The sequence below is a fragment of the Leptodactylus fuscus genome, chromosome 7, assembly GCF_031893055.1.
Source record: "Leptodactylus fuscus isolate aLepFus1 chromosome 7, aLepFus1.hap2, whole genome shotgun sequence".
NCBI lineage: Eukaryota > Metazoa > Chordata > Amphibia > Anura > Leptodactylidae > Leptodactylus > Leptodactylus fuscus.
Genome location: NC_134271.1, coordinates 145178798 through 145199753, shown reverse-complemented (window position 1 = coordinate 145199753; position 20956 = coordinate 145178798). Strand labels below are relative to the sequence as shown.

The following is a 20956-nucleotide window of genomic DNA, read 5'->3' as shown; positions in this document are numbered from 1 at the left end:
TGCCCGAATCTTGCAAATATTAAAATAATTATCTCCTACGGTGAAAAAAAAAAATCACAGTTTGGTAAATTGCATCAAAAAAAATTCCAAAAAGAGTAAAAAGTGATCACAGCATCATATATCCCCCAAAATGGTATAAATAAAGTGGACCCAAAGATTGAAACATGTAAACCCCATATGTAGATGCAACGTACACAAATTTACAACCAAACTTGTTCAGTCTAGCTCATAAATGCAATTATTATACTTTGGAATATCTTCAAACCTCAAAGTCTAATAAGCAGAGGCCCAATGGATGTGTGGAGACATAATACGCACTGACATTCACCTTCCCTCACCTCTCCTGGGCTCCTTCTTGGTCCTCTCCAGTCATGTACCGGTCTCCTCCAGCCTCCTGGTTGATGTTACGGGACCCCTGAGGCCCAATCACAGCCCCCATGCTCCAGATGGGTGTAACACGTTCAACTGTATACAGCTATTGGGTCTGTACTGTCAAAGTGAGCATACAATTGGGCAAACTGGGATTCACGCCATCACTAAAACTCAAGGATATTACCACAGAAAGAGTATTATCTAAAGACGGACAAGTGTGGGACAATGGATAAAATTAGAGATAAAATAAGAACTTCACACAATGGCGTAGTGTGAAACCAAAGTCCATTTCACTTTAATACTACCCAACCATTTACTCTTCTAGCCAAAGGCTATGACCTACAAGACACCAGGAGCACGCCGATGATGGGGAGATGATGGAACAGATTTTTCTAGTCCTGTCCTGTCTGTACTTATATTATATATTTCTAGAATATGGATAATACACAGGACTGGCCTAAGGCGCCATGCATATGACTGAGTGAGCTTCCAATATGGGGCCAAATTTGCAGTGGACCGATCCAAGTATCATCCGAGTACATCCTATTATGCATTCACATCTCTGGGGGCTTCAAATTAATTACATTTTGGACATGGATGACTATAGAGCAGAATGGATCTGAAGATATGAATGTACTCGGATGACCTTACAAGTGCATCCAGTTCCAAATTCAGCCCCATGTCGGATGCACATTCAGCTTAGGGCTGGTGTATCATCTATCCCTACTGAAAGTTGTCACATATGATGGAACATGTGCAGCTTGTGCCCTTCATATAACTTACTATCACTTGTATAGCAGTTTCATTCTATAACAACCTTAGTAGATGGCGTTATTTATGGAGCTGCTAGTTGGTCTCTGTGTGTCGGGATTATTTATGTACCAGTAGTGACATTTACTTATTGTGTTCAATTTCTACATAGACATTGTACAGTAGGTTGAGTGGTCAATGTAGGACACCATAGTATATATTACTTACACTTAGTTACTATAATCACACACCATATACATGTGGAGGCGTCACGGGAAGTATCACCAGACCTGAGAATGTATGTTATAGTTTAACTCACACCTATTTACTAACTACCTAACCATACTCCTTCCTTCCGTCAACAGGAAGACAGCGACACAAACCAGCCTCTCTCTTTAGTCTGAGCAGCCTTGTCTCCATCCATCATGTCCACAGAGATGTCCGTCTTATTACTCTGTAAGTACAATGATCTTCATGTCTTTCAGTCTGTGATGGGGAATTATAAGAAGGGGTTAATAATCTCCTATAAATCCCGGACATTACTACAAGTTACCGGGCTACACCCCAAGTCTCCCCTCCTATGTCCTCTATACGGCTGTGCAGAGGTCTAATGTCAGCTGTGACTACTCCTCATATACCTCCATTACTATGGACTAGTCACTATTATTGTGCTGGAATATCTGATCTTAGATGCTGTGACGAGAAGAGATTGAGGAGATTATTGGGATTATTATGGCTACACGTTGCTGATACTTGGAGTAATAGAATAGATTTGGTCACTATTACATGGCAGTATATTGGTCAGTATCTTCCATCAGTATAGACTGAACACCCGTCCTGATCTTCTCCAGGTCACAGGGGGGCGGCCATTACACCCTCTGATACACCGGACAAGTCATGTACCTGTGTCAGATGGACATGGTCAGGTTACAGGTCACCCAGTGCTAAGGAATACATGTCCCACACTGACAGCAGGCCGAGGTCTTGGGAATGGGGAGAAGATAATGCACAGAGTTTTGATCAGTATTATCTATCAATATAGATTAAAATCCCATCGTGATCTCCAGCTCCAGGAGTATGGCCAAATGACAAATAAAGATGGCTGAACGCCATGAAATGGTTTTGTTTTGTTAATTTTGGGGGGCAAAGGTATACTTTCATTAGCTAAACACATATCAACTGCTGTTCTAATGGCAAAACAATGATTCCTCCTATATTAATCTGAAAAATCTCTATTTTTTTTAATTTTTTTGGTTACCCAATATACACACAAAATGCCGCCTATTTTGATCTGTCACTAAATCTAACTTCTAAAATAATTAAATATATCTAAGCTATTCTTATCTCCTTACTTTTCGCTGTGTCCTATCTGTATTTAGTGTTTTAATGCTATTTTTTATTTGCTTTTTTTTTGTTTTTTTTGTGCTGTCTGATGGCTGAGATCTGTCCTTGTAGTCTCTCACTTCATCTATACCAGGGGTGCTCACACTTCTTCAGCATGTGAGCTACTTTATAAACTGGCAAAGCAAAAGATCTACTACCCACTTCTTGTGGGCGGGGCAGGAGTGGACCTGCGGGCGGGGGCGGGGCAGGTCTGTGGGCGGGGTGGTGCGTGTCTGTGGGCGAGGCCGGGCATGTGGGCAGGGTCGGACTGAGCGTGAGAGCAGGAGACAGCAGCGTTCTGTGACTGCCCAGGGATCCCCGCTGTCTGCTTCTTCACAGCGCAGGCTGAGAGTTATCTCTGAACACTTGCAGGCTGGAGCTGCGGCATCCCCACCTGCCAGTGTCCGTAGAGGACTCTCAGCCTGTGAACATGCAGCACCCTGGCCCCCTCCATCCCTAAGAGCGGGCAGCGCGTCATCCTCCGGAGCTGCTGATGCCCGGCCTGCAAGTGTCCGGGGTGCTTAGTCACAGTGCAGGCTGATAGTCGACTCTCAGCCTGCGCTGTGAACAAGTAGACACCGGGGATCCCTGGCTACATCCCGCGATCGACTGGTAGATCGCGATCGATGTATTGGGCACCCCTGATCTACACAAAATGGCTACTCTCTTCTCAAGTGCTTATGACATTGTACGTGACCTGTGCACCTATAGCCTCTCGTGACCGGGGCCGATGCAAGAGATTATTGGGAAACCAGCATGGTTTGCAGATCATGTGCTCCTTCAACGTCTCTACATGTTTCATGTTGTTTTTCAATTCATCTTCTGCAAATCACAAAAATTTTAGTTTTGTCGGCCACTTGGCCATGTTATAAACTTCAGACTGAATCCCATTCATTAGCCATCGGTTCATCTGTCTCAAGCAAAGTCGATAACTCTTCTTCTATTCTGTTTATAGGGCTGGTTCTCATACAAGAAGGTAAGTGACCAGCTTTATCTTTTCGGGTTTATTCTATAGAATTGCCACGTGTTGTGGAGATTTATGTCATATTTTGGCTATTGTGGTCTTTTACTATTCATATATTAACATACAGGTAAGCTATAGAGATTGGTGAATGGCTTCGTCATGGGCCTGGTTCTAGCCAAATATTCTAAATTGTTCTGTTTTTAACAAAATCAAACAATTGGGGATTTGTCTTGTATGAACTAAAATGGCCATAGTAACAAGCATTGGGTAAATAATTATACACTGGGGTCTCGTCAGAGTATAAGTGGAGGAACAGAAGAAATGAAGAAACAAACACAAAACATTTATACTCACCTCCTCTTACCTCTTTTGGTCCTCCTTGTATAAATAATAATTTCACTTCCGGTTTCATCCAATCTTGTTGAACCTAAAATGAATCAAAGACCCAAACCACCCAAACCCAAAACTAAACAAATATTGAGAGGTCGGCCCATCTCTAGTAAGCTACTGCAATGTAGACTAACTCAGGGTAAGTATGGCTTTGAATTTTACCCCATAAAACATCTAAGAAAATATAGCTTGAAGTTCTCCCTAAAATTCTAAATGTCTACCATTCCCCTGTATTCCATGATAACTTATAGGAGCCGCCATCAAACCTGTGGTGACCTTCACTCCAGACTACAAGAAGATCGTTAGAATCGATTATATAACAATGACCTGTGATGTGGGATCTACTATAGGAGAGGGGATGGATTATATATGGTACAAAGACAGCAAGCAAGTATACAATGGAAGATCCTATACAATAATAAGTGCCGAAACATCACACAGTGGAAGTTACCAATGTCAGACCAGACCTGGAGAAATAAGTGACCCTGCTAGACTGGAGGTTAGTAATGGTGAGTAAATCTACCAAATCATATATACACAGACAAGGTAACAAGTTGTATCACACACAGACTGATAAGAGATTGTTAGGACAGTGCGGCAGCTGCGGCCAAAGCGCTGTTCCTCTCTTATAGCCTCTTGCCGATTGTCATCCTTACTTTATTGTTGACAGCCCTGCTTAACAGGGGTTAACTTCTTTACAGCCTGTGGGCATGGTTGGTCTTTTGACTGACAGTGGTGTCACTCAATGAGCACCTGGCTTAGGCAGCTGGGCTGGCTCATCGGGACCGCCCTTGCTCCATTTAAGGAAGCAATTTTGGCATCCCGCTGCCGTAGCCTCATTCCATAAACATTATTGTGGGTGCAGCTAGTGGTGTCTTAGTTTCACTAGAGAATTGCCTGTTTGACCCTGTAGTCAGTGTGTTATGTTTAGTCTTTTATGTTTGTGGAATTGGGTCTCCATTCCCAAATTTAGCACTTATTCCTTTCTCTGCCAGTGTTCCTCACTAATAGGTAGAGATGAGCGAACACTAAAATGTTCGAGGTTCGAAATTCGATTCGAACAGCCGCTCAATGTTCGTGTGTTCGAACGGGTTTCGAACCCCATTATAGTCTATGGGGAACAGATACTCGTTAAGGGGGAAACCCAAATCCGTGTCTGGAGGGTCACCAAGTCCACTATGACACCCCAGGAAATGATGCCAACACCTCTGGAATGACACTGGGACAGCAGGGGAAGCATGTCTGGGGGCATCTAACACACCAAAGACCCTCTATTACCCCAACATCACAGCCTAACAACTACACACTTTACACACTCAATACCACCTCTCTGACAGTAGGAAAACACCTTGAAACATGTGTATTTGGCACTTGCAGTGAGGAGAGCTTGTCACCAGCAGTGAATTTGGCCCTTGTAGTAAGTTGAGGTTGGCACCAACATTTGTTTTGAAAATCAGGGTGGATTGAGCCTCTAACCAGCAGAGTTTGGGCAAATTCATGGTGGAGGGAGCCTCTAAACACCCCAGTTTGGGCAAATTCATGGTGGAGGGAGCCTCTAAAAACCCCAGTTTGGACCAATTCATGGTGGAGGGAGCCTCTAACCAGCCCAGTTTGGGCAAATTCATGGTGGAGGGAGCCTCTAACCAGCCCAGTTTGGACCAATTAATGGTGGAGGGAGCCTCTAACCAGCCCAGTTTGGACCAATTAATGGTGGAGGGAGCCTCTAACCAGCCCAGTTTGGACCAATTAATGGTGGAGGGAGCCTCTAACCAGCCCAGTTTGGGCAAATTCATGGTGGAGGGAGCCTCTAAACAGCCCAGTTTGGGCAAATTCATGGTGGAGGGAGCCTCTAACCAGCCCAGTTTGGACCAATTAATGGTGGAGGGAGCCTCTAAAAAGCCAAGTTTTGGGAAATTCATGGTGGAGGGAGCCTCTAACCAGCCCAGTTTGGACCAATTCATGGTGGAGGGAGCCTCTAACCAGCCCAGTTTGGACCAATTAATGGTGGAGGGAGCCTCTAACCAGCCCAGTTTGGACCAATTAATGGTGGAGGGAGCCTCTAACCAGCCCAGTTTGGACCAATTCATGGTGGAGGGAGCCTCTAAAAAACCCAGTTTGGACCAATTCATGGTGGAGGGAGCCTCTAAACAGCCCAGTTTGGGCAAATTCATGGTGGAGGGAGCCTCTAAAAAACCCAGTTTGGACCAATTCATGGTGGAGGGAGCCTCTAACCAGCCCAGTTTGGACCAATTAATGGTGGAGGGAGCCTCTAACCAGCCAAGTTTTGGGAAATTCATGGTGGAGGGAGCCTCTAACCAGCCCAGTTTGGACCAATTAATGGTGGAGGGAGCCTCTAAACAGCCCAGTTTGGACCAATTCATGGTGGAGGGAGCCTCTAAACAGCCCAGTTTGGGCAAATTCATGGTGGAGGGAGCCTCTAAAAAACCCAGTTTGGACCAATTCATGGTGGAGGGAGCCTCTAACCAGCCAAGTTTTGGGAAATTCATGGTGGAGGGAGCCTCTAACCAGCCCAGTTTGGACCAATTAATGGTGGAGGGAGCCTCTAAACAGCCCAGTTTGGACCAATTCATGGTGGAGGGAGCCTCTAAACAGCCCAGTTTGGGCAAATTCATGGTGGAGGGAGCCTCTAAAAAACCCAGTTTGGACCAATTCATGGTGGAGGGAGCCTCTAACCAGCCCAGTTTGGGCAAATTCATGGTGGAGGGAGCCTCTAAACAGCCCAGTTTGGGCAAATTCATGGTGGAGGGAGCCTCTAAACAGCCCAGTTTGGGCAAATTCATGGTGGAGGGAGCCTCTAAAAAACCCAGTTTGGACCAATTCATGGTGGAGGGAGCCTCTAACCAGCCCAGTTTGGGCAAATTCATGGTGGAGGGAGCCTCTAAACAGCCCAGTTTGGGCAAATTCATGGTGGAGGGAGCCTCTAACCAGCCCAGTTTGGACCAATTAATGGTGGAGGGAGCCGCTAAACAGCCCAGTTTGGGCAAATTCATGGTGGAGGGAGCCTCTAAACAGCCCAGTTTGGGCAAATTCATGGTGGAGGGAGCCTCTAACCAGCCCAGTTTGGACCAATTAATGGTGGAGGGAGCCGCTAAACAGCCCAGTTTGGGCAAATTCATGGTGGAGGGAGCCTCTAAACAGCCCAGTTTGGACCAATTCATGGTGGAGGGAGCCTCTAAAAAACCCAGTTTGGACCAATTCATGGTGGAGGGAGCCTCTAAACAGCCCAGTTTGGGCAAATTCATGGTGGAGGGAGCCTCTAACCAGCAGAGTTGTGGGAAAGCAGGGTGGAGGGAGCCTCTAACCAGCAGAGTTGGTGGAAATCAGGGTGGAGGGAGCCTCTAACCAGCAGAGTTGGGGGAAATCATGTTGGAGGGAGCCTAGTATTAGCAGAATTGTGCAACGCTTATGGTGGATGAGTATGAGGATGCGGAGGAATTGGAGAGGTTGAGTACAGACATGGAGTTTCATGTTGGGGTGCTTTACACAGGTGGGCACAAAAATGAAGGCTCTATCCAGTGGTGGTTCATTTTTATCAAAGTGAGCCGGTCGGCACTCTCAGCTGACAGACGGGTGCGCTTGTCAGTGATGATGCCACCGGCTGCACTGAACACCCTCTCAGATACGACGCTGGCGGCAGGACAGGACAGCACCTCCAAGGCATATAGGGCAAGTTCAAGCCACAGGTCCAACTTCGACACCCAATACGTGTAGGGCGCAGAGGGGTCGGAGAGGACAGGGCTGTGGTCGGAAAGGTATTCCCGCAACATGCGCCTATACTTCTCACGCCTGGTGACACTAGGACCCTCCGTGGCGGCACTTTGGCGAGGGGGTGCCATCAAGGTGTCCCAGACCTTAGACAGTGTGCCCCTCGTTTGTGTGGACCGGTGAGAACTTGGTTGCCTACTGGAGGAACTGCCCTCCCTGCCGCCAACGTCACATGCTGGAAACATCTCCATCATATTCTGCACCAATTGCCTGTGGCAAGCATTGATGCGATTGGCCCTCCCCTCTACCGGAATAAAAGACGAGATGTTGTTTTTATACCGGGGGTCAAGGATAGCAAAGATCCAGTACTGGTTGTCCTCCATGATTTTGACAATACGCTTGTCGGTTGTAAAGCACCCCAACATGAACTCAGCCATGTCTGCCACAGTGTTAGTTGGCATGACTCCTCTGGCCCCACCGGAAAGTTCAATCTCCATTTCCTCCTCATCCTCCATGTCTACCCATCCGCGCTGCAACAATGGGACGATTCGAAGTTGCCCGGAAGCCTCCTGTATCACCATCACATCATCGGACAACTCTTCTTCCTCCTCCTCCTCCTCCTCCTCCTCCATTAAACGCAGTGAAGCGGACAGATGTGTGGACCTACTCTCCAGCTGTGACGGATCGGATGCTATCCCTAACTCCTCTGTGTGATCTGAGTTATCCCTGATGTCAATCAGGGATTCTCTCAGAACACACAAGAGCGGGATTGTAAGGCTCACCATCGCATCCTCAGAGCTCACCCTCCTTGTGGACTCCTCAAAGACTCGTAGGATGTCACAAAGGTCTCTCATCCATGGCCACTCATGGATGTGAAACTGAGGCAGCTGACTTTGTGGCACCCTAGGGTTTTGTAGCTGGTATTCCATCAAAGGTCTCTGCTGCTCAACCACTCTATTCAACATCTGAAACGTTGAGTTCCAGCGTGTGGGGACGTCGCACAAAAGCCGGTGTTGTGGCACATGCAGGCGTTGCTGGAGAGATTTTAAGCTAGCAGCGGCTACTGTCGACTTGCGAAAGTGGGCGCACATGCGCCGCACTTTCACCAGTAGCTCTGGAACATTGGGGTAGCTCTTTAGGAAACGTTGCACCACTAGGTTGAAGACGTGGGCCAGGCATGGAACATGTTGGAGTCCGGCAAGCTCCAGAGCTGCTACCAGGTTCCGGCCGTTATCACAAACGACCATGCCTGGGCCCAGGTGCAGCGGCTCAAACCATATTGCCGTCTCATCGAGGAGGGCATCCCTCACCTCGGAGGCAGTGTGCTGTCTGTCCCCCAAGCTGATCAGCTTCAGCACAGCCTGCTGACGTCTACCAACGCCAGTGCTGCAACGTTTCCAACTCGTAGCTGGGGTCAATCTAACAGCGGAGAAGGAGGCGGTGGCGGAGGAGGAGGCGGTGGCGGAGGAGGAGGCGGTAGAGGAGGAGGAGGAGGGGGGTGTTCTTCTCGTGTCCCTGCCAGGAATGTTAGGCGGGGAGACGAGGTACACCGGGCCAGTTTGGGAAGCAGTCCCAGCCTCAACTACATTCACCCAGTGTGCCGTCAGTGAAATGTAGCGTCCCTGTCCGCATGCACTTGTCCACGCGTCGGTGGTCAAGTGGACCTTTGTGCAAAGCGCGGAACTAAGGGCCCGCCTGATGTTGAGTGACACGTGCTGGTGCAAGGCGGGGACGGCACACCGGGAGAAGTAGTGACGGCTAGGGACGGCATAGCGAGGTGCCGCAGTTGCCATCAGGTCCAGGAAGGCGGGAGTTTCAACAAGCCGGAACGCCAACATCTCCTGGGCCAGCAGTTTAGCGATGTTGGCGTTCAAGGCTTGCGCGTGTGGGTGGTTAGCAGTGTATTTCTGCCGCCGCTCCAATGTCTGAGAGATGGTGGGTTGTTGTAAAGAAACGCCTGATGGTGCCTTTGATGGTGCAGGAGAAGGAGATAAGACAGGACCAGGGGAGGATGAGGTAGAAGTCAACAAATTGGCGGAGGCAGATGAAGTGGTGTCCTGGCTCGTCCTCTGGAGTGCATCGCCAGCACAGTCAGCAGTGGCAGTGGCAGAGGCAGAGGCAGTGGCAGAGGCAGTGGCAGTGGCGTGAACGGCAGGCGGCCTTTGTCCTGCCGTTGCTGCCTGCCACTGATTCCAGTGCTTGGATTCCAAATGACGGCGCATTGAAGTGGTGGACAGGTTGCTCTTCTCAGAGCCCCTAATCAATTTCGAGAGGCAAATTGTGCAGACAACACTATATCTGTCCTCGGCGCATTCCTTGAAAAAACTCCACACCTTCGAGAAACGTGCCCTCGAGGTGGGAGTTTTTCGGGGCTGGGTACGAACTGGAACATCTTGGGAGATTCCGGGTGTGGCCTGGCTTCGCCTAAGCTGCTGACCTCTGCCTCTAGCTACCCTTTTTGGTGCTGCACTTGCCTCAACATCCACACTACTTTCCCCGCTTGACATCCCCCCTGTCCAGGTCGGGTCAGTGTCCTCATCATCCACCACTTCCTCTTCCAACTCCTGTCTCATCTCCTCCTCCCGCACAATGCGCCGGTCAACTGGATGCCCTGACGGCAACTGCGTCACATCATCGTCGATGAGGGTGGGTTGCTGGTCATCCACCACCAAATCGAACGGAGATGGAGGAGACTCTAGTGTTTGAGCATCTGGACACAGATGCTCCTCTGTTAGGTTCGTGGAATCGTGACGTGGAGAGGCAGGTTGAGGGACAATGAAAGGAGCGGAGAACAGCTCTGGGGAGCAGGGACAGTTTGGGTTATTGTTCTGTAAAGCTTCGGAATTTTGGGAGGAAGGAAGACAAGACTGTTGGGTAATAGGAGGAGAGGAGGCAGAGTCTGACTGGCTGCTGGACAATGTGCTGTAAGCGTTCTCTGACAGCCATTGCAAGACCTGTTCCTGGTTCTCGGGCCTACTAAGGTTTGTACCCTGCAGTTTAGTTAATGTGGCAAGCAACCCTGGCACTGTGGAGTGGCGCAATGCTTGCTGCCCCACAGGAGTAGGCACGGGACGCCCTGTGGCTTCACTGCTACCTTGCTCCCCAGAACCATTCCCCCGACCTCGCCCACGGCCTCGTCCACGTCCCTTTCCGGGAGCCTTGCGCATTTTGAATTCCTAGTTAGAAATTGGCACTGTATACCAGTAGTAAAAATTGTGGGTGCACGTAACCCCAATATATTCTTTGAATTCCCAGTCAGACACTGGCACTATATGGCAGTAGCAAGAAATGAGGGTATTTGTATTCCCAATATACTCTTTGAATTCCCAGTCAGACAATGGCACTGTATACCAGTAGTAAAAATTGTGGGTGCACGTAACCCCAATATATTCTTTGAATTACCAGTCAGAAACTGGCACTATATGGCAGTAGCAAGAAATGAGGGTATTTATAACCCCAATATATTCTTTGAATTCCCAGTCAGACAATGGCACTGTATACCAGTAGTAAAAATTGTGGGTGCACGTAACCACAATATATTCTTTGAATTACCAGTCAGAAACTGGCACTATATGGCAGTAGCAAGAAATGAGGGTATTTGTATTCCCAATATACTCTTTGAATTCCCAGTCAGACAATGGCACTGTATACCAGTAGTAAAAATTGTGGGTGCACGTAACCCCAATATATTCTTTGAATTACCAGTCAGAAACTGGCACTATATGGCAGTAGCAAGAAATGAGGGTATTTATAACCCCAATATATTCTTTGAATTCCCAGTCAGACACTGGCACTATATGGCAGTAGCAAGAAATGAGGGTATTTGTATTTCCAATATATTCTTTGAATTCCCAGTCAGACAATGGCACTGTATACCAGTAGTAAAAATTGTGGGTGCACGTAACCCCAATATATTCTTTGAATTACCAGTCAGACACTGGCACTATATGGCAGTAGCAAGAAATGAGGGTATTTGTATTCCCAATATATTCTTTGAATTCCCAGTCAGACAATGGCACTGTATACCAGTAGTAAAAATTGTGGGTGTATATAGCCCCAATTCTATTGCTAGGGGACTTGCAGGGTATTTCTGGGGTGAAGGTGGGGGGGCACACCGTTGGAACGGGTATCGGGGTATATATCGGGTATACGGGAATACACTGACAGTGTATTCCATTCAGGATCCTGGGAAAGCTGGGTTGCGGCGATTGAGCCCGTCAGTGCCACGTTACACTGACAAGCTTCTCCCTGGAATTTAGCTCTTATAAGAGCTGTTGGTTGTCTTCTCCTTCCTATCCTAGCCTGTCCCTGCCTACCCAGAATCTAAGCCCTAGCTAGCTGGACGGAAACCTCCGTCCTCGGTGAATTGCAAGCTCAGAATGACGCGAACCTGGGCGGCGCTGTTCTTTTAAATTAGAGGTCACATGTTTTCGGCAGCCAATGGGTTTTGCCTACTTTTTTCAACGTCACCGGTGTCGTAGTTCCTGTCCCACCTACCCTGCGCTGTTATTGGAGCAAAAAAGGCGCCAGGGAAGGTGGGAGGGGAATCGAGTAATGGCGCACTTTACCACGCGGTGTTCGATTCGATTCGAACATGCCGAACAGCCTAATATCCGATCGAACATGAGTTCGATAGAACACTGTTCGCTCATCTCTACTAATAGGCATTAGCAGATAGCTGCTGAAGGGTGTTGCTCAGTGAAGCATTTGAGGGTGCACAGTCTGAGACTAGTACAGATGTGTTAGCTAGACTTTGGTTCCTGCAGAGGCCGCCTCTGTAAAGTCTGTAGAGAAACACCCAGATGGTTGTGTAGCCCGGCAGTGACGCTAACTGTCGGGTCCAGCTCACACCAAGGTAGCTCTGCAGATCAGAGTCCAGTTGGGCTCCGCAGGTTATTGTATTTTTTTTTTTTTTTTTAGTTAACCTGCTGATCATAACAGAGCTCATATATGTCTCCTCATCTTATATCATTGTATATTACAGGTTGGGTCATCCTGCAGACCCCTCTATATGTCTATGAAGGAGATGACATATATATAAGATGTCACCACTCTCGTGGATACCGAGGAGGACGGACACAATTTTACAAAGATAACAGAGTCCTTAGAGACTGGTCAGATAATGCAGAATATTATATTGGAAATGTAGACAAGACGAAGGCCGGGACATACAAATGTAGAAAAGACGTAAAATATTATGAATTTTATTACCAATATGAAGATGAAGTTTCTGTATCTGTAGAAGGTAAATCCAAGATCATTTCTATAGAAATTATACATTAGTATTCTTACATTGTGATTAGAGCATTGTTTCCTCTGAAGAGTCATCTACAAATATTGATGGACAAGTTTTCATATAGCTGTGATAAAATTGTGGAAGACAATTATACAAATTGCAGTATATTGGGCAATTACAAAATATAAAGTGAGGGGAATTAACTATTTACCATGAGAATAGTTGTAGTATATCTTTGGTGTATGTTCCTTTTTGAGTCAAAGATTTGCCACTTTCTGCACCCCACTGCAACTTTTTACAAAAAAACATGTAAACCAAGGTGGACCAGGACAGCGACACTTCGATCTGTCAAATTTACTATAAGTCACAACAGAAAACTGATACGAGTTATATCATAAATCTACACTAGATTCTTTCACACAGGGTCCTCCACCGCTGAGCGTCAATTATTTAGGCCAAGTTCAAATCTGTGCCAGAGTCTCACATGGAGGTCATTTTTTCTTGCCAATTTCAGTTTTAAACATTCTGAAAAACAATGCCAATCTTAGTCCATAAGAAATATTTTTTCTAGATGTATTTGTGTTCTCTTTGTTCCCAGTCTTCTAATAAATCTCCCCAGTAATATATTGTTATTAGAGATGAGCGAACACTAAAATGTCCGAGGTTCGAAATCCGATTCAAACAGCCGCACACTGTTCGACTGTTCGAACGGATTTCGAACCCCATTATGGTCTATGGGGGGAAATGCAGGGGTAGGCAAAATTCGATAAAATCGTAATTACCAAGTCCACGAGTGACAGTCTGGATTCTCCTTGAAGACAGGGCGGGTTCGATGCAGAACTAGCGTTGATGGGCAGAATGTTATACATTCTGCCCATCAACGCTGGTTCTTCTCTTACCTTTCCGAAGTCTTCTCCGCACTGCGTCCCCGCGTCTTCTTCCGGGTGGAATTCACTTTGCCTAGGCATCTGGCTGACGCAGAGCTGACTGCACATGCACGGACATGCACGCGCATGCGCAGTCGGCTCTGCCTAGGCCGGATGCCTAGGCAAAGTGAATTCCACCCGGAAGAAGACGCGGGGACGCAGTGCGGAGAAGACTTCGGAAAGGTAAGAGAAGAACCAGCGTTGATTGGCAGAATGTATAACATTCTGCCCATCAACGCTAGTTCTGCATCGAACCTTAAACTTCGAACAGCTAGTAGTGTTTGATCGTGTACGAAGATTTCGAATACCGTAGTATTCGATCGAACACCTACTCGATCGAACACTACTCGCTCATCTCCAATTGTTACCTTTTTGCTCCTTTTCTAGATCTGTTCACGACTCCAACAATATCAGTGACCCCACAACCAGTTATTACTACAGATAAGATGGCCCTGACATGTCAGACAAGTCTCCCTCCTCCTCCCAGACACAATACACAACTGCGGATTGCTTTCTACAGAGAAGGAGGGATTGTTCAGGGATTTGGTGTCAGTGATACCTATGAAGTCTACAATGTCCAGCTGGAGGATTCTGGGAAATATTCATGTGAGGTGGAAACTACAGATGGCAGAGTAAGGAAGAGAAGTGCAGAGACAATAATCCAGATAGAAGGTGAGTATGACACATGAGGAATACAGCCTCCTATCACTTACTACAGAGCTGATCTGGTCCTCTAGGACAAGGGGCGTATCTACTGGGGTAGCAACAGTAGCGGGACATTAGGGGGACCTGCGGCATCCTTTGTGTATGAGAAAGTGAAATCTCTGTATGGTATATACATGTTTCATACTATTTCTCCAATGTGTAAATGTAACCTTCAACCCCTTAGCGCTATATAACTGATATAGTCCACATGAACAAGAGTCATTTAACTCTGTAACACAACATGTAGTATTATAAACTATTAAAGGGGCTCTATCACTGGATTTTCGCTAGTTTAGATAAACATATGCCTGAATAGCCTTTAAGTAGGCTATTCAGGTCCTGAGGAGGTGAATCGAAAGCAGGAGGAGGGACTTACATAGAAGAACCAAGAGAGGCGGGCGGGAACAGAGTATGAGGGGTGCACGGGAACACCAACGGTGCACGGTTGGGCTCCTTTACATATACGTTTAAAGGATAATTCATTAAAATGGGGGGGTCATTTAACAAATGATTAAGCAGAAATGTAAACAATGGAGCCACACACTGTAATAAATGATAGGTGGTGCGTACCCCAAACGTGCACACACACACATTAACAAACGATTAGCAGGACCCGAATAGTCTTTTTAAAGGCTATTTACAGGCATATGTTTATCTAAAATAGTGAAAATCCAGTGATAGAGCCCCTTTAAAGTATTAGAATTTTATTTTATTTTTTTTAAAGAACTTTTTTTTTTTTTTTTCAGACAATATCGGGTATACCTGGCAGAATATAATCCGTCTGACATTATCTGGATGTGTATTAGTAGTTGCTGCTCTATTTGTCTTCTATCATATAAAATGGATGAAGTTTAAGGAGTCAGCAGACCGCCCTACAGCATAATGAAGGATGGAGCAACAAGACTGAAGAGCATCCGCCATCCATAGATAAGGATATACTGCCAAATATATACCTGCAGTCCTGTCTACCACCCATCATACTCACATACATTGTCCTGATGGTTATTGAACTCTCACATTAGAATACACACACTTATAAGGAGGACTGACTGACATTGTATCAGCTGATTTTCTGATAATATTGTAAAGAAACCTGTAATGTCCATACACTGGACTCCTGACTACTTACAGTATTTGTGGATTAACTTGGTGGTTTCTACAGTCAAAATGGTTGAGAATAAACTAGAAAGGGTCAGGATCAAACAAGACTGTGATATATACAGGGCCCCACATGCCCAGCCATTCCTAGTTCGGATTACCAAACGCAGATGAGAACCAGGTCTAAGACTTCTATAAAAATGTAACATAACCTGGATACAATGGACAGGTACCTGAAGATGCAATAAAGCTTGTAACTAGAGTTGAGACGATCTTGACTTTTCAGGATCGATTTTAAAATCCGATTTCCGATCATTTTTCATTCGAACCCAATCTCGATCCCAATTCTGATCCCATGGGATTTTTTTTTTATTAATCAGAGATCGGATTTTAAAAGCAATCCTATTCACTATACAGCATGGAATATAACAATTGTTAGAATCCAGGCTGTGTAGTGAATCACTAAGTAGCCAGAGGATTTTTTTTTTAATCCTCTGGCAACTTCGTCCCCCCTGGTGTCCACTTACCTCTAGAGATGGCTGCTCCTCTGCTCCGCTGCTCTTCGCCTCGCTGCCGCTCCAGCTGCAGTCTTCTTCTCCCTTTGCTGTCCCCTCCCTGCCAGGTTAGGAGAGTGTGGGCGGGTACTGGGAGGGGAGATGTGACTTCTCCCCACCCTGTACCCGCCCACACTCTCCTAACCCACCCACACTCTCCTAACCTAGCAGGGAGGGGGCAGCGAGGTGAACAGCAGCGGAGCAGCCATCTCTGGAGGTAAGTAGCTACGAGACATGTTAGTTTAGTCTTCCATTAGAATGAATGGAGTCAGCCGGCGCGCAGGGGGTTAAGGCTGTGTGTCGGCTGCTTCCATTTATTCCTATGGAACCGCAGCGGAGCCTTCACACTGAGTATACACTATATACTCAGTGTAAAGGCATTGTGGGAAATACTACCGATCCCGATCCCACCTAAAAAGATCGTATTGGAATTCCGATCACAATCGTGAAATTTTCTCGATCACTGATTGGAATCCGATTTTTTTCGCTCAACCCTACTTGTAACTTGTCCAAATTCCCACGTTGATCTTCACAAACATGCTGAGGAAGAGATCGGTTTCCTTTTATTAAATCTCTTTTCTTTTAAAACTGTACTTAGTGTATACTAAATGCTTAGCTTTATTACCTTGTGTATGTCAGTGTGTTAGAGAGTCACTATGTTGTGTTAGATGGTATTGCAGTGAGTGGTCCCGGTATGGTCGTGTCTCATCTAGTATAAGTGGTGGGTGGCGGTGGCCTCTTCTGTGGATGTGTGGATGGTGGGTCTTCACTACTGTATAATCTAGTACAATAGGTAACTGGGAGCGGCTCTCCATTATAAAGCCACATCCAAGGTCACATGTCCTTGTTTGGCTGAGGGTTCTTCAGATCCCTGATACTCTGTAACTGAGGTTACCCCAAGAACTATTGTCACTAGTCATTCAAAAGGCAGAGACATTGTTTTATGGAAATCTAGAGAGGTGGAAAATTTGCTATTTGATGGTGTGAAGATAATGTTATATCCGGCTTACTCTACAGGAACTCAAATTAATTCACATGAGAACAAGAGAAGGTTGAGGTCTGCAGGGTCCATTACACATTACACATTGATGTTTCCTGGAAAGCTACAAGTGAGGGGAAGAAAGAGTCACATTTTCTATTAACCTTAAAGATGCCGCAGATTGGCTGGATTGGGAAGGTCACTGAGTTACAGGACACTATGAAGATATAAATCCTGATAGAAATGTAGTGTAATATTGTGTAATGTTTGTTAGGAGTGTAGGGGGCGGTATGTAGGAAGGGGAGTGTCAGGATTGTGCAGTAACTGCACCCATGATATGGGTGTCACTGTCTGTTCCTCTGCACAGCCCAGGGTTGCAAGGGTTAATCTGCCTTGCAACAGCTGGGCGTGGTCGACTGTTTGACCGGCATAGGTGTCGACCAATGGACGCTCGGATTGGGCAGCTGGGCTATTTGCTGGTGACCGTCCCTTGCCTATATAAAGGGGCTGGTCTGGACGCCCGGCGCTCTAAGATCAAATCCCAAACCAAATCTGATAACCTGAATTGATGTGTGTGTGGTGTTTGGGTTCCAGCCTGTAAAATATTTAGTGGCCCTAGTTAGTAAATTCCCCAGAGACAGCAATGTGTTAGGATGGGTTCTCGCAGGTTTGCCTTCAGGCGCACAGCGCCACCTGCGGGCCAACCCAACTCTCGCCCTCGACGTCGAACGGTGAGACGACTGGAGTATAAGTCCAGATCTTGCCCTACTGAGCATGCTCAGGCATTTCAAAGTCACTCAGAAACTAAGTCCCATCGTGGCCCTACTGAGCATGACCGAAGAGATCATGGCCACCGCCCCTGATGGGCGGGGACTTTCCTTTATAAGGTGTGAGGCGGCGCCCGCCCGGTGCTCACACTTTATCCAAAAAACACTAGAGACAGGAGGGTATGACAGTATCTCCAGGCTGCTTCCAGTAGCTAGGCAGGTAGCTAGGTTGGGCCGCTGTGTGGGGTTACCTTAGCTGCCATCTGCAGTGGACTCTGTACCAGCCGGTGGACTGGCAGCAGGCTTGGTCTCTTTAGCTAGGCTATCTGTCACTGTCTGTGTGTGTTGCAGCTCCAAGCTGTGCGGAGCCATTGGTGTTGCTGATAGGGGTGACGTTAACCCCTGGCAGTCTTGTTGCAGCTGGTCTACCTGAAGCTGCACAGAACTAGTTACCCAGTGCAGTGAACTGGTGTAAAACTTGATTGCAGCCTGTGAAACACTGAAGCTGCAAAAAAACCTATTTACCCAGTGACGTTAACTGGAGTAAATCTCCATTGTGTAACACGGTTGCCCAGTGAAGTTAACTGGTACAACCTTGCCGCAGCCCGTTCACACTGCTGCAGCCCTGACGCATTCATCCAGTGAAGTGAACTGGTGAATTTCCATTACTCCCTGTTCAGACACACTGCTGCCTGGTACTGGCACACGGCCGCCCATCTGGGTCTGTGGACCTCCCTGCAGTGCCCTGCAGTCCAGCGGTTCTGAAGTAGTAAAGAAAAATATTATTTTTTATATAAACACACAGAACCGTAACACAATGCCATTGGTAGTTGGGCAGCATGCTGCCTTGTGTGTGCCAGTTGTGTGAAAGCTCATTAGGCCTTTGCTGTGTCAGTCAGTATTCACACTGACAGGTTGCTGGCTGTAGTTACTTTGGGGGGTTGGGTGGAACTAGAAGCACACCGGGTTTGTTGGTCTCTGGCTAGTCCAGGAGTGCTGACTAGCCAGTGTTTATTTGTAGCGGCTGCTCTGACTGCACAGGGCTGTGACTGGTAACAGAGTACACCTGCTGATTTAATTTAGCTGGCAGTGACTTCAACTGTCAGACAGTATTCACACTTAGGTGTTAGCAGTCAGTAACCCAGAGGGCTCCGTAGGGTTTAGTTTTTTTTTTTTTTTTAATAAACCCTGCTGACCATAACAGGGAGACACATTGCTAGGTCAGAGATCAGGTGGATATTCTGAAACATCAGGTGATTGTTAGGGCAGATTTATTGTAAGAAGTCCAGAACATTAGGTGCGACCCCTATAGGGCTTATGGATAGTCTATGATAGATCTGTAAGTGTAATGTATAGGTAATTCACTGCAGGTATATCCTAATAATCTGTTACTGAAAGCATAGTCACATCTTTATAGACATCATTTATCCTTCACAGTAAGAGATACTCGCCCAGTAATCCCTGTAGTCAGTATCAGTTATGTATCAATACTGTAGTAATATAATTATTATTATAATTATTTATATAGCACCAACATATAGCGTAGAGCATTAAAAATAGATAAGTAACAAGTAAGTAAAACGAAATAGAACCAGAACACATGAAGAATGATAGAAGAGGTCCCTGCCCCTAAGAGCTTACAATCTACATGGAATAGAGGAGGGACACAATATACAAGGTGCAGGACTCACAGTGTAGACATATAATATAGAATCGGTCAGTAGTTCCTTCTTCTATATTGTGAGATTTACACATCTCTTACATAAATAAAAATGAGTTTCTGTCTGTCTGTTCTTCATGTGCGACCAAACGACTGGCCCGATCCTCACCAAATTTGGCACACAGACGCATCAGGTGTCCAGGAAGGTTTTAGACTGGGTCTCAGCTCTCGAGGATTGATGAGGGAATATAGAAGAACCTAAAACCTATAATTGGACGTATAAAAATTGGTTCCAATAAAATTTGTAGTTTTTATATGTGAAATTATAGGTTTTACTCTCCTATATTCCCTGATCAATCAATTAGCACGTAAAAAACATTTTTGTTGTTTTGGTTTTCTGAATTCAGCTCTCTAGGATTTACCGTTCTGGAGATACAGTATTCCCAAAATAATGACCTTCATTAACCAATACAAGCCTGCAAGTTTTTTGCTGATATTCCAATTGCCATACAAATGGTCACATGTTCCTTATAAGTCAATAGAACCTCGCAGGTGCTTAGTCTCCACATTCACACTGCTTTACTCCAGGTTTCCATAACAACACAGCCATTTGTTGTCACTGCTGTAGGACAGCTTTTAAAGGGCAGGACACTGTAGATGACAATGTTACACAAAGTCACATACACACAGCTTTACTCTAGATTTCCATACCAACACAGCCATTTGTCATCTTTGCTGTAGGTCAGCTGTAAAGGGGCAGGACGCTGTATATGACACTGTTACAAATTGTGACATACACACAGCTTTACTCCAGGTTTCCATAACAACCAAATTGCAGGTTTTTCACTCATATCCAAACTGAAATACACATGACACTTATGGTCCAATGGAAACTCGCAGGTTTGTCAGTCTTGACATACACATAGCTTTACACCAGGTTTCCATAGCATTCAAACAATTTAAGACCTGTATTAGTAAATAGCAATTTGTAGCTCCTTAAATATTCAGTCGCATGAAGTGTATTAATTCCCATTTCATTTACCAGGTTTCCATAACAACATAGCCATAAATAGACTGCCCCTATACTGGACTGCCATACTGGATGAAGAATATTTAAACTACATACAAACCACATACAAAATAGACCAGTGCCAATTCTTATGGGGCCATTACAAAAACAAAAATTCAAATATACCTATGCAAATTCGGGTCCTACAGTGAGTAGTCAGGCGTCCAGTAACATGTACAGTATATATTATGTATAGTTCTATATTCTATATTGTAATTGGTCACATAATACTACTGAGTGCAGTAACATTTCTGTGAATATATTCAGTATTTCATTAGAAGATAATATCAGAACAATCTCATAAGAAGCCGATCTGATGGACATAACCATTACAGTCTATCCTCTATAAGTGGGCGGGTCCTATGGAGATAAGACAA

The 20956-nt window shown here is 45.9% G+C and overlaps 1 protein-coding gene across 1 annotated transcript in view; it reads left to right on the top strand.

Annotated features, from left to right (window-relative positions):
- The first annotated feature begins 1547 nt into the window (after positions 1–1547).
- The window catches only part of LOC142214621 (Fc receptor-like protein 5), a 175209-nt gene continuing 155800 nt past the window's right edge, over positions 1548–20956 (top strand). The window contains exons 1-5 of the mRNA XM_075283559.1: positions 1548–1578; positions 3461–3481; positions 4111–4368; positions 12570–12830; positions 14135–14419. Of these exons, the coding sequence (XP_075139660.1) occupies positions 1548–1578; positions 3461–3481; positions 4111–4368; positions 12570–12830; positions 14135–14419 (856 nt within the window). The remainder of the gene's footprint in view (positions 1579–3460; positions 3482–4110; positions 4369–12569; positions 12831–14134; positions 14420–20956) is intronic.